This window comes from Podarcis pityusensis, assembly GCF_964106645.2.
Source record: "Podarcis pityusensis genome assembly, chromosome: 2".
In the NCBI taxonomy this organism is placed as follows: Eukaryota; Metazoa; Chordata; class Lepidosauria; order Squamata; family Lacertidae; genus Podarcis; species Podarcis pityusensis.
Window position 1 is genome coordinate 12,894,376 of NC_138029.1, and position 14,367 is coordinate 12,908,742.

Below are 14,367 nucleotides of genomic sequence, written 5' to 3' on the forward strand. Positions count from 1 at the left end.
TCAAAGGTAGCCCCACGTAGAGCGCATTGCAGTAGTCCAAGCGGGAGATAACTAGAGCATGCACGACTCTGGTGAGACAGTCTGCGGGCAGGTAGGGTCTCAGCCTGTGTACCAGGTGGAGCTGGTAGACAGCTGCCCTGGACACAGAATTAACCTGCTCCTCCATGGACAGCTGCGAGTCCAAAATGACTCTGAGGCTGTGCTCCTGGTCTTTCATATTAACCCTGTATATTATCTGGCTTAAGATTTCTCTTCCACGGCTTCATCTTGTAAGGCTCAGATGACACATTGGTTAGGAAGGTTTGCTCTAACAAGAATGTAACAGATAACAGCAGCAGCAACAACAAAAACCATCCTATTTCTTACTCTTCCCTAGAAGAATCCAGAGCCATCTAGTGACTAAAGTATCAAATGACAGCCAACAGTGTCTGTCTGTGAAATGTACAATACAGCATTGGTAAGAATAGGCTTGCCATACATCAGGAAAGTTCCTGACATGTCCTGGTTTTCCGGTTGTAAACATGGCATCACGGAATCGGCAAAATGACAAGGAAAACCCGATGTATGCGATGGGAAAAGCAGTGGGAAAAGCCCCAAAAGCTGGGTTCGTTTGGTTTGTTCCCAAAAAAAAAGCTCAAAAATTTTGGGGCCTTCCTAAAAAAAATTTAGGAAGGAAGTTGACTGTTTTTTGTCTTTGTATATATTTTTTATTCCATTTTCTGATTTACAATTTAAAATACTCATTTACATATCCTTAAAATATCAATGACATCCCTTGTTCTCTTTCCATGGTTCATTTTGCATATCATAAATCCCTGCATATTTTACAAAAACTAAACCATTCAGTATTCCATTATTCCATTATTACATCCATTGACACTGTTGAATTTATCTTAATGTTGACAATGTTTTCAAGTGTACACAATTTCCCCCCATATATTCAATAAATGTTTTCCAATCTTCTCTAAATGTCTGCTCTTCTTGTTCTCTTATTACTGTATATATGTTAAGTCTGCAAGCTGCACATATTCTGTCAGCTTAAGTTGCCATTCTTCTTCTCACTCGTTTGGCAGGAATTTTACTGTTTGAAATATGGCAATCCTAGGTAACAACAACCTAGGGTAACAACAACAACAACAGTAGTAGTAATAATAAATGCTATTTTTCTAGAAAAAGTGGTGCCTCCCTCTTTCTCTTAGAATGGCAATGGCACACACCCGAGAGGTTCCAGAACCAACTTCTGGCGAGTTCCCTCTGAAAAAAGCCTAATAATAATAATAATAATAGTATCATCAATTGGGGAAAAGGCAGACCTAGTTCTGAGACCTTGAATGGTCTCTGTCAATCAGAAGTAGACAATACTGGTGTTCTAGATGCACCTAACTTGGCGTACATTATTATGACTTAGGTGTGCCAGAACTCTGTACAGAGCAACAGTTGTTTTGCTTGTCAAGCTATGAATAAAACCAGAAAGTCCAGCGTTGCGTCCTACAGCTGGCCATAACTTTAGGAGCTCTTCATACAGGTACCATATTCATAGAGTTGCCAGGAAAGAGACCTTGGCGGTGGCATTTGGCTAACCCTATATTTGAGCATACCCTGTCAAGGTCAATATTGAATCCATTTGGAGACTGGTGGCAATGCTGGACCCTGCTTTGGGAAGGTGGAAGCACCAGAAGACAGTCAGTCAGTCCCTTTCCTTCTATAGACACTTTGTCCGTGGGCAGTGAAGGAAACACAAATTCTGCAGAATTTGAATTATTTTCGATATAAAGCAGCCCAATGGCAGGAAGTGGAGCAAGGTGGGATTAAGCATCATGCTAAATTCTCTAGAGAGAATGAACTGGGATTTGTTTACTGAATATTGCAAAGAGACAAGTTATTCAAATGTTCAATGTTATTTTGTATTGCTTTGAACTTAAGAAATACATCAGTATATAAAGCCTATTACAAAAACCAGGCTTTATATACTTTATATAGAGAGAATGGACTGGAATTTGTTTACTGAATACTGCAAAGAGAGAAGTTATTCAAATATTCAATGTTATTTTGTATTGCTTTGAACTGAAGAAATACATCAGTATATAAAGCCTGTTACAAAAACCAGGATATGAATCTAGATTCAGGTAGGTAGCCGTGTTGGTCTGACGCAGTCGAAATAAAAAATAAATAAATAGTCCAGTAGCACCTTAGAGACCAAGTTTGTTCTAGGTATAAGCTTTCGTGTGCATTAGTCAATCTCTAAGGTCAGACTTAGTCTCTAAGGTGCTACTGGACTATTTTTTATTATTATTTCAACAGGATATGAATGTGCATTTCAGAAGTGAATCATTTATATATTTACATATTTGAATGGTGAAAAAAAGAAATGTAGAGTTACATGCGAAAGAAAGAAAAAATCAAAATGGGAGTTATAGAGACGGATCAGTACTTGCTTCAGACTCAAATCCCCTGTGAATCAGCAGGCAGGCAAAGTAAAGTTTTGGGTGGCCTATGTCATGATCACTGCAGAGAGTCCAAGGTACGCATCTTTTGAATATGGGATAAATAGTTCCCATTTTCTTTGAGAAAGAGTTGGAAGTAGTGGCAAGGAATCAATGGAATATTGTCTGCTCAGCTGAAGGTACACTTACAGAAGTTGCTTGTGTGCAGAGATTAAAGATGCTAATGAATAGTTGCTTGGAAAGGGTTAGGTAAAGCCTTGCCCATGTCTAGGAAGAGAATGTTGCAGGGAGGAGAGAGTCAACATGACCTGAAAATCCCTAGCCAGTGGCATGCAGGAAAATATATTAAAAGTGCAAGGAAAAAATAAATTCAGTGTCTCCTCTTCACACCCTGCAATATAGCGTCAAGCCTCCTTAAAGTCCCACTATTGCACTGTTCTGTAATAATGTTAATAGTCTACCTACCAAAGCTTTTCCCCACCTAAAATCGACTGGCTTCTAGAAAAACTCTGTATTTATCTTAAATGACTTGCAGTCAGGGATGGCTGAATCTGACAATGTTGGTTTCTCTGTTTGTCAATTTTCCAGTCCTAAATTTCATCTGCCCTTTTTCTGCATATGTTAATGAATTGATATATGTATTTTGGGGAAAAGGTTAGTGAATGGATTTTTGAATGCAATTTTCACAAAACAGAATGCATTTTTGTATGTTGTTTTCAGCAATATACACTTTTGTGTGTGCACATGTTTCACTAATATAAAGATTTTTGTAAGCATTCTTTGGCTGGAGAACAGCACCAGCTGAAACTTCAAAGGCAGATTGACATAAAATGTATTTTTAAAAGGGGAGAGCAAAGGAAAATGCAAGATGGCAATTGAATAGGCTTCTATTTTTTGGTCTCTTCGGCGCTCAGCCTTGTGTTTAAATGCAAGATGACACCCAGGGCCACCACTGGAAAGGCTTCCCTGAGCCTTCTTTGTTTCTGTTCCGAAATGTGTTGCAGTTGTTTGTGTCCTGGTTTCATTCTGCTGAAAATTACGTCTGATATGGAGCAAGGGCGGGAAAACATTTTGCTGAATAAATTTAAGTCAGTTGTAATGCATGCTTGGGACGTGGGTGGCGATGTGGGTTAAACCACAGAGCCTAGGACTTGCCAATCAGAAGGTCGGCGGTTTGAATCCCCGTGACGGGGTGAGCTCCCGTTGCCCGGTCCCTGCTTCTGCCAACCTAGCAGTTTGAAAGCACCTCAAAGTGCAAGTAGATAAATAGGTACCGCTCCGGCAGGAAGGTAAATGGTGTTTCTGTGCGCTGTTCTGGTTCGCTAGAAACGGCTTAGTCATGCTGGTCAGATGACCTGGAAGCTGTACGCTGGCTCCCTCGGCCAATAAAGCGAGATGAGCACCGCAACCCCAGAGTCAGCCACGACTGGACCTAATGGTCAGGGGTCCCCTTTACCTTTACCTAATGCATGTTACAGAGGAAGGGATGGGGAAAAAACTGGCAAGGGTCCATTTCTGATAACACGTAAATCCCCATAATAGAAATAGGGCAGAGAAAAGATGCAGTAGGCCAGACTTTGGATAATTATTATTTCAACAGCTGGGTTTATTTAAGAATAACACATTACAAAAAAAATACAGAATTTCAGATCACTTGGAGAAAAACATAGAAAAAGGGTCACCAAAGAGCCTGGTATAAAAAAAACACAGATAGAGGAGAAAAGGTACAAACTTGTCTAGGAAGAGCACGACTTAAGGAAGTGCAATGAAATTTGTACAAAACTATTGTTTACAGGTACAGAATATATAAAATGTTCCCTATCTGATGGCAAAAATACAAGAGGACATTACTTTATTCTTTAGAATAAAAAAATGGTACATCAAGAGGTATGTGTGGCGTGTGAACTTAGTAAGTAGTCCTACATAATTTGCGCCTGAATTCCAACTGCATCTCACCTTTGTTGGCCTCAGCAGGTACAGATACCAAGCACATCTGCTGATGTCCATTTAATATAAGTCAATGATGGCCAAACTTGGCCCTCCAGCTGTTTTACAACTCCTATCATCCCTAGCTAACAGGACCAGTGGTCAGAGATGATGGGAACTGTAGTCCCAAAACAGTTAGAGGGCCGAGTTTGGCCATCACAGAATAAGTGGAGTCTCCACTGAAACAACTGGCTGCAGAGAAGTTGCACACAGTGGACTGTGATATTGGCCAGTGGCACTGGAGAAGATCTTTGAGTGAACCAGAGAGTTTAGAGTCCCTCTCATACTGAACTAGAAGTTACATCAATGAGCGAGACTCAAAGTGCTTTGGGCTCTGTAAAAGATCTCTCTGCCTGCTGCTAAATCTCAAGCTGCAGCTGGCAGTGCCGCTTACATTTGTTTCAGAGAGGAACTAAACAGATTCTATATATTATCCTGCATTAGCACATAAAAGCAGGATCTGAAGAGGAAGCATCTCAGTGGAAGAGGTCCTCCACTTGCCATCGTTAATGGCTATCTGGAACAGAAGCAGAAAGTGGAGGGCAGGAGAGGAAAAAAGGTCAGGATTTCAATTCAGCTGTAGGAGTTTTAAATGGAAACATAAAAGAGCTTAAAACCCAGACATTTGTTCACTGCTGCACCATTGAGAAAGGTTTATAAATATATATATGGTATCAAAACAGCTTACCAATTATTATAAAAAAAGCTTTAAACGCCATATTGTACCTAAATTCTACAAAGGGTTTGACGATCAATAACTGTTCCATCCTCTTGCCAGATAAGCATTCTATTCAGCGTGTAGCTGCTTAGTTGGCTTGCAAATCCTATTCTGTATCAAGAATGCAGTGTAACAGTCCTTCCTAATGTCAGGATTTCCTTAGATTCTGGTAATAGCTCAATGGGGAGAGATGCTGGCTTTTATAGGGTCTGACCCCAGGCATTTGGGCACAGGGCCCCAGAAGTGCCTCACAACCCAAAGCTCTACCCTTTCTCTCTGCATCAGATTCCATCCCCACAGCCTGACTTTGTGAGGTCATAGAGGAGGCACCTAAAATGAAGGCTCTCAGTGCAGGATGCCTCAGCCAACACATGACTCATCTTCCCAACAGGTGGGCAGCTGCCTCTGGATTTTGAGTTGGAAGAGAATTCACTAGAAGAAATAGATTTTAAATGCTAGGAAGATCCTCTGCTCGGGCATCAAAGAAAAGGCATTGTTCATCTTTCATTTACCATCTCATGCTACGGAACTGAAGAGAAGGTCACAGTCGTGATGGAAAATGTTGTAGCAAGCTGCTTCTCATGTGCTGGTGTCTATCAGAGCTTCCATTCTCAGGCAATTTTATTTCCACCTAATAACCGAGGAACTAAGGGCAATGCAACACGTCATGACTGCTGTGGGGATAGCCATGTTCTCTTCTGCAACTTATAGAAACAAACACACACATATATATACAACCAGGTTTCCCCAGACACATATGTACCTGCATGTTGTACTTCCACATGAATTTATTTGCTGCAGAAGAGCACCAGCAGCAATTGTAACCTGTAGCACTGCCCTTACTGAATGCCATGAAAGCCTTTTTTTCTCCATGCCTTGGTAAATGCAATACAATAGTACAAATGCCCCACACAGTTGAAGCCTGGAAGGTTTCAAGGTGTTTGCAGAAGCTGGCCATTGCGAAAGGACTGAGAGTGTAAAAAGAGGAAAACTCACTGAAGGTGGAAGTCAGTACTCCTCAGCATCTCCAAATGTCACTTGTAAAAAAACAGGTCTCCAAGATAGAAAAAGGCAAGTGTGCTTCTGAAATAGTTCCATGGCACACTGCTCCACGAAATAGAATTCATTAATTTTTTTTAAAAAAAGAAAACCACACAAAATGTATTGTACACAGTCTTTAAGCTTCAGCAGGAAACCCATGCAGGTCAAGAAGGGCAATAACCTGGTTTGCAGTCTCTGAAGGGTCCTGCATTTCGCATGAAATCACAGCAGCTTGCGATGTAGGATCTCCCAGACCATCCTTTTTCGGAAGTAAGGCATATGTTGCTTTAACAAAGAAACACAACAACATCAATACTTGCTTAAAATGACAAGGTCATTTGATATATACTGGCAAACTGCAAGCCTCATACTGAGACAGCTAGATTCCAAGTGATCTGTTTTTAAACACAAAACCAGGGCTAGTACCACCAGATCTTAAAATCCATTAAAAAGTTACTTTTTCAAGTTTGATCTGGCTATCCTAACCCCAGATCCACAATTTTGCTTGTCCCTGAGCAGATATAGGTGACACTTCTTTCAGCTGCTACAAGCACTAATTCTGCAACACAGACCTGGCCTGCTGTTGACAGAATGAGAATTTTGACCTCCAACGGAGGTAATAGATGAAGATAATTCTAACACAGTGCCATCACGCAACAGGTTCTTGTGCCATACTTTTTAAACATGCTGGTGTAGGTAACAAAAAACTGAAAAGTCACCATAAAGGTAGCTGTGGACCTTTAATATAGGTTATAGTCCTGGAATTACTAAAGGGCATAACTTGCTTATCCATATCATAAGGCTCTGAATCCAAATTTAAGGATCTTGCTACGGGGAGCAAAACAGCTGCCCACATGAGCTCCCTATCTTGTGGCAGAATTATTACAACAATTACTACAAGCTATACATTCAGAATGTTATTGAAACCCACAACCTTACAATTCGACTTGCATGAGATAAGCAAATATATGGAAAATTATCTACTTGGATTTTCCTTCTTCTGGCCACGGAGCTTTGGTTTTCTTGGTTAAAAATTGGTTTGCTTTGGGCACAATTAAGACTAGAAGACAGCACTGTAATAATATAAGCTAGCATTCTACCAATGCAGTGCCCACTAGCCAGGAGAGCCAACTTACCTGAGTGAAATTGATTGGTTTGTCTTTGGTAATGCAGTCAGCATATTTACAGGCAAACATCCCACAGTCACTTCCATTCATCTGTTGAGGGATCTCCTTTAAAAAACAAACAAACCCAGCCCTCTCTATTTAGAAGACAAAAACCTCATGTTAGCTTTACCAAATAATTATGATATAAACTGCACAAGGTAATGAAAGGTTCAAGAAACCCAAAGAACCCCACCATGCATAAGCGAGTCTTCAGAATTAATGGGAACAAATGAGTCAGTATTTCAGCCAAGATAGCAAGACTGGAATACTTCCATCCTGACAAACAAGGAAAAGGAAAGGAACAGAAATATGTTACAGGCACTGCGCATGTACAGAGATCTTTGGATGCTTGTAGTCTTAGTTCCAACAGCTTATACAGGTACGTATGATCAGAGGCACCCATTCTTGCTCCCTTCTCACCGCATGCTCAGGACAATGAGAGAACTGCTGCAATTTGCTCCCCACTTTTTTCTGGCAAAGAAGTCACTCCATACTGTTTCCCTTCCCTGTTCTCCATCACTGGCTGATTTCCCTTCCTTTTTCAACTGAAGGCTAGAGCAGTGAGATCAGGAAGGGAAATATTCAGGAGACATAGTCTTATCTGTCAGAAGTGAGGTGCTATTGAGGAGCGGGGGGGGGGGCGGACGGACAGGGGGATGGGGACGGATGACTGATGGCTGCTTTTTGTCCCAAGTGCGGAGGAAAGAGAGCTGGACATGATCTCTCTTGTGGTTGGTGCCTGTAATGGTAGTTGGGAAAGCTGCTGGCACCAGAGACTCCGTGCACATAGAACAGGGGTCTGCAAACTTTTTCAGCAGGGGGCCAGTCCACTGTCCCTCAGACCTAGTGGGGGGCCGGATTATATTTTGAAAAAGAAAGAAAAGAAGAACGAATTCCTATGCCCCACAAATAACCCAGAGACGCATTTTAAATAAAAGCACACATTCTACTCATGTAAAAACACGCTGATTCCTGGACCGTCCGCGGGCCGGATTGAGATGGCGATTGGGCCGGATCCAGCCCCCGGGCCTTAGTTTGCCTACCATGACATAGAACCTCCAATCACAGACAATTGCGTGAGGCACATCACACCTTTCTATCTATGAAACAAATAACACTATCTCATTTTCTCACAGTACACATTATTTTCTTTGACACAGGCACGGCTAACCTTTTATGGCCCAAGGGCTAGAATTCAAGGTTGGCCAAGCCTGAGGTACACATGCCACTCACATGGACCCAACCACACTACATACAGCTAGCTTTCTCTCTTTCTCTCTCTCTCTCTCTCTCTCTCTCTCTCTCTCTCTCTCACACACACACACACACACACACACACAGAGGCTCTACCCAAACTCATACACAGACCACACACTCTTATATCCCTCTGTATGTATTATATACACTCACCGCTTAACTGCAGTGCTAGGATCAGGCAATTTCTTCATCCCAGCACTGGGCTGAATAAAGAAGCATCTCAGCCCAGCGCTGCAGTGGACAGAAAAGGGGCCCAATTTTGCCAGCGGCTTGGCAAGTTGCATCACCAGGCCCACCCTGATCTAACAGTTACACTCAAAAACCTTAAGAGCCAGGCACACCATTAGTTTAGGAAAGTGGAAATAGGATAAGAGCATTTCAGACACTCATGTGGTCGGCTATGTAGGATCCAAATACCTGGCTCCGTTTACTCTGCTGCACCCAGCCATTGGTATCAAATTCCTTCCGCTTTTTGTCCAAGCTTTCCTGCTTTAGGTACTGCCTGCAGAGGATCGAAAAGAAGAAACACTTTTAGCAAGTACACAACCAGCAAAAAAGGATAAAAACCCAATTAAGTAATTAATTATTGGGGGGGGGATTACTTTTAATTTCAGAATTGCTTCTCCTAGCCCAATTCTGGACTTTAATTCACAGGACAGCACTACTTTTCTGGATAGAAAGTCCCCTGAAAAATGAACTCTGCATTGCACTTATCACTGTACCCAAGTATTTTATTTTATTTCTAATCCGAAGCAATATTTGCACTAACGGTCCGTATATGAGTGGATCACAAAACACAATGAAACTCTTTGCAAAGAAAATGTGGCAAGTTGACCCTGGACATGTATTCAGACATGAGAAGGACTTGCAGACAACCAGTAACCAATGTTATGCAACCAGTCCACAGTATGTACACCCATACTGTATTAAGTATTTTATTACCTTGAGAAAAGGATGGACAACTTACTATCAGTTTCAGCTAAATTTATATGATAATTTACAACACTCACAAGGTCTGTTCACCTGGTTACATCTTATAGCTGCGCTAAGTATTTCCTACTTTCAAGCGCCTCGAGAGAGTTTCAAACCTTCCCCTAGCATTTAACATGAGGTCAAGCAACCCCAGTAGGATAAATACCGCAACAGACCAGGTCCACATTCCCCCAGTGTTAAAAAGAATAAGCTTTCCAATAGTTTGCTATTGGCTACGGTAGTTTTCTGAAACCCTTTTCCTACCACTTCCCCTAAATCCCATAAAGATGATCATCCAATGAAATGACAGTGTTCTGGTTATTGAGGTAGGTCAGAAATGGCCTAATAATAGCATCAGTTCTATGTATCTGAGGCCCAAGGCAGTTGTTTTGAGATATTGATATGCAAGTTCACTGATATGCAAGTTTCAATGGCTGCTCATTCTTCCTGTTAATATATTGTACCTTGTTTCTAAAGCAAAAAGTTCCCAATCACTTTGGGTGGGTTTTTCCCCCTTATGCATTCCCCTGTTGGATGAAAGACCTGATTGCAGCCATAACCCCCTCCCCACTGCTTCTTATTTCAGATGTATGTAACTGTCACCCTGGTATATAAAAACAAACTCAGCTGCTTACACAAAATACACAATAATTTCCTCCTGTCTTATTGGCCCTTCCCTTCTACACAGCCTGATCTCTCACTCATAGTATATTTTCAAGCTCTCATATTCTTATGGTTTTTTGCTCAAGAACCATGCAACTAGTCCTGGGCACCCAACAAGACTGGGGGCTTTTTCTTGAGCTGCAGCCCCCATGTTGTATAGCAAGCCACTTCTGAGACGGAGGAGAGTCTCAAAAGCAGTCTGTGATATGGCATAGGAGTCTGTGGTCCAAAGGGGGGGGGGGGAAATCCACTGGATTCCCACAAATTATATTGGTTGGCCTACGGTAATTTGAGTGATCCCTTTTTATATTTCTAAATAGGCATGAAAGAGACAGCTCTTTAGGTACAGCAGAGGTATAAGCAATAACATTATTTGGAAATAAAACTGAATACACTTAAATTAAGACTTTGTATTACTTGGAATCGACTTGATATTCTGAAAAATGTCAACTTCCCTGTAAGAAATTTCTCAAGATAGAAAAGCACATAAATATATCATACGGGGGGGGGGGGGGGGCGTGCTTTGGGAACCTAGCCAAAGGATTGTAGAGTTTTATAAATAATAATTATATAATTTTATAAACTATACAGTGGTACCTCGGGTTAAGTACTTAATTCGTTCGGAAGGTCAGTTCTTAACCTGAAACTGTTCTTAACCTGAAGCACCACTTTAGCTAATGGGGCCTCGTGCTGCCGTCGTGCGATTTCTATTCTCATCCTGAAGCAAAGTTCTTAAACCGAGGTACTTTTTCTGGGTTAGCGGAGTCTGTAACCTGAAGCGTATGTAACCCGAGGTACCACTGTATAGGATTATATAGTTTCAACAACCTCTTAACTTTGAAGTTGGGATTCCCTCAAGGAATATTTTCTGCTGGACAGCATACAAATATTTTGAAGATGACAAGGACACCAGCCATATGCCAAAGCACTACAGATGGTCTCTGCAAAAGATGTACCTATATCTTGTATACACATCCCTCTGCATTTTCCTTTGTATATTAGGAGAGAAACTTAAAAAGGACTCACACACCTGCTTCATATTTCACTTCTTGTGCATGTCTGATCTCATTCTGAGCAAACATGGGCTAATCGTTTCTGCTTCGCTTTTACATAACGAAGCATACCTCATCTCAGTTCTCTACATCAGTAGAAGGCACGGGTGGCGTAACTAATTAAGGGCAGAAATTGTATTTACATATGAAGCGGCATGATATCAAATCACAACATTATACGTCTATCCTCATATTGTCCACTTTGATCGGCAGTAGTTCTCCGGGGGGTGGGTCTTAGGCAGAAAAACATCTTTCCTAGCCTGGCTACCTTAAATAATTGAGACTCCTTAAATAATTAGGATTAATTCTGTTCCGATTCTTCTGCTGACTAGGATCAGTCCCTTTCTGTATGAATCTGGTTCATTTTCTCAGTATAACTAGATTTTGAAAAATGGGATAAATACATTTTTTTTAAGCCACAGGAGATTTATGGCATCCCATAAATCTCTCCCTTTTCTAAAAAGGGGCAAGCAAATCATTCAAAACTCACCAAAAATCAGGAAGCTCTAAAGATTGAAAGCATGAAAGGGTCACTAACCATGAATAGGACCTCGGTCCCCTCTTCCCGGTGTGATCCTCCCACTGCATTCAACCAATTAAAGCCTCCTGAAAGGAAATAGAAAGGGAAAAGCAATTACAGGAAGGGCGACAATCAGCTGGAAGCCGAGTCCCTGTCCCATTGCCCTACCTGTGCCGCTAGCCATCATCTGGTCAAATTTGCAGGGCTCCTGCTCTAACCATGCTACCATGTCACCAAATCTGGGATCTAATTTGGCTTTCCCCTATAATCAAGGGAACCCTCTGTGCTTTTATATCACTCTTCACCGTTAGCAGATTTCCTTTGGAGAAGGTCTGCCAACATGAATGGCAAAAGAGCCACTTATAGACACTGTCTGCCTCTTTAAAATCTTATCCATTTTGGGGGCGGGCGGAGGACAGGCTGAGGAACAGGATTTTCTCAGCAGCTGCTCGGAGGCTCTTGGATGAGCACCCAGTGTGGGTTTTACAGTCAAAATCACAAATGCATGATTGCCAGACAGGCACCTGAGGGGCTGGACTGTATGGGGTCACAGATTTAATCCTCAATCCATCTACATTACCCATAATACCAACCTAAAGAAGCTGCTTACTATTTGGAGAACACTTGATTACTTGATAAGCTTTTGGAATTTAAATCATGGTTTTAACTTATTTTTTAATATGGTTTTTTTCCTCTTTTTGTCTAAATGTCGTGCAACAATGCAGACGAATTCAAATGACTCCATTTGTATTAGCTACTGTAGTCAAATACAGTTTTTTCAAGGGTGGCTCCTCCACTTTTGGAATGCTCTCCCCAGGGAGGTTCCATCAGGACTTTGGCTTTTAATTTATCTATGGCCTTTTTGCATGGATGGCATGCTTTAAAAAAAATTTTTAGATTTGTTTTCTTTTATGCTGGTTTTAATGTGTGTGTTTGCTTGCTTTTTTGCTTAAAATATTTTAAGTTGCTTTGAGTTGCTGTGGCCAAAAAGCAACTAATAAATTAAATAAATGAATAAATAAAATGCTGCTCAGGGACCCAATCTTAACATCATCCCCCAATTTCATTATTTTTATTTACGTCACCTGAAAGAGGACATGAATGGCTAAAACTTACCTTTATGCCATTTTCTAAGTTGCCTACTACTTCGACTGGCATTCTATATGAAGCTTCTTATTGGTCTATTTATGAACCTGGTTAGATTGTTTTTATTATAAATTTGAACCATTTTAGCACACTGTGTATGTTGCGAGTGTTAAGATGCATTTTGCTGTGTATATATTTCTTTTCCCTTTCATTGTGATGAGTGCTGCTAACAAAACTTAACTAATAAAATTATCCCAACGCTCCTATGCCTGGTGCCTGTGCATCTTCTGCCACTTCCATGTTAAAGGCAGGAACTCTGTTCATAAATGGTAGGGTATCTGAGATAGAGGTTAATTTTACCAGGGATACTGAAAAGTGTACAAGTTTGCACTGGTATCTAAAAATTCACAAAGCAAATTTTAAATATTTTCAAAGTTTTATCATTCTGAATTGCCTGCTTCATGTTCCTGAATCAGCAGTAAAATATCTGATCAACAATTAAGATCGAAATTGTTCTCCAGGCCAATGCCACTTCAAAGCTACAAGGCAATGCATTCTTAGACTTGATTAATTCCCCCCCCCCCCCCCGATTTGTTTTAGGGAAAACGTCATACTCTTGCAACTGTTGAAAATATTGCAGTCTCTGATGCATGTGTCCTTTTACTCTATATTCCTATAGCCTTCCCGGCATCTTTTTCCAGATGGAAAGGGCCATCAAATACTGGGTTACCTTAAGAACATTACGCTCAGAGATCCAATTTCCAAGGCATCTCTTTCTATTATTGTTTGGTTTTCTATAGTCTGTTGTTGTAACTGGCATTTTACTTCAAACTTGTAAGTTGCCTTGAGCACTTTTTAGTAAAAGGCTAGTGTTATGCCTATCGGTGAGCGATCAGGCAAGGTCCCTCACCGGTTTCAAAGGCTTTATTATTGGTGCAAAACATTTACAATACAGAACGCCTCTATTCCATGTCACTCACTAGCAGAATCTGAGAGTGGGCGGTCCTTAAACTTTCCCCAGCAGAGTAGTCTCTTGACCCCCAGCCGACGGCTCCCCTCTCTGAGCGAAAGCCTACTGCGCAAGGAAGGCTTGGGTAAAGGGGGACCTCCCTCCTCCCCGCTTTGCTCAGGCACGGTGTCCTGGCTCTTTCTTGCATCCTCCGAGCCCTGCAGCTCGTCCCCACTAGAGGCGGGGCTTCCTTCCTCCGCTGAGGAAGTGCTGCTTCCCACGATTTTTGGAGGCTCTCTGTAATCCATCTGCCCCTCCCCCTCTCACCTCTGAGCCGATGGCAGTTCCCTGACAGCTAGGGTAGAAATATTTTAAATAAATCAATTTCTTATAAGAACCCAGAGGCTGTAGCTCAACAGCAAGTCTGTCTAGTTGAAAAAAACATTTATGTTACTGCTCTCTAAAAAAGTTGGAAGCTACACCTCAAAGAAATGAATGTAACATCTGCCCCTT

General features: G+C 41.4%; 1 protein-coding gene across 1 annotated transcript in view; it reads right to left on the reverse strand.

Annotated features, from left to right (window-relative positions):
* Positions 1 to 4,029: 4,029 nt before the first annotated feature.
* SENP1 (SUMO specific peptidase 1) overlaps positions 4,030 to 14,367 on the reverse strand; it is a 28,270-nt gene continuing 17,932 nt past the window's right edge. Inside the window, exons 15-19 of the mRNA XM_080996601.1 lie at positions 11,988 to 12,081; positions 11,838 to 11,889; positions 9,030 to 9,114; positions 7,326 to 7,421; positions 4,030 to 6,474 (exon numbers count right to left, since the gene is read on the reverse strand). Coding sequence (XP_080852727.1) covers positions 6,412 to 6,474; positions 7,326 to 7,421; positions 9,030 to 9,114; positions 11,838 to 11,889; positions 11,988 to 12,081 — 390 coding nt within the window. The 3' untranslated portion in view covers positions 4,030 to 6,411. The remainder of the gene's footprint in view (positions 6,475 to 7,325; positions 7,422 to 9,029; positions 9,115 to 11,837; positions 11,890 to 11,987; positions 12,082 to 14,367) is intronic.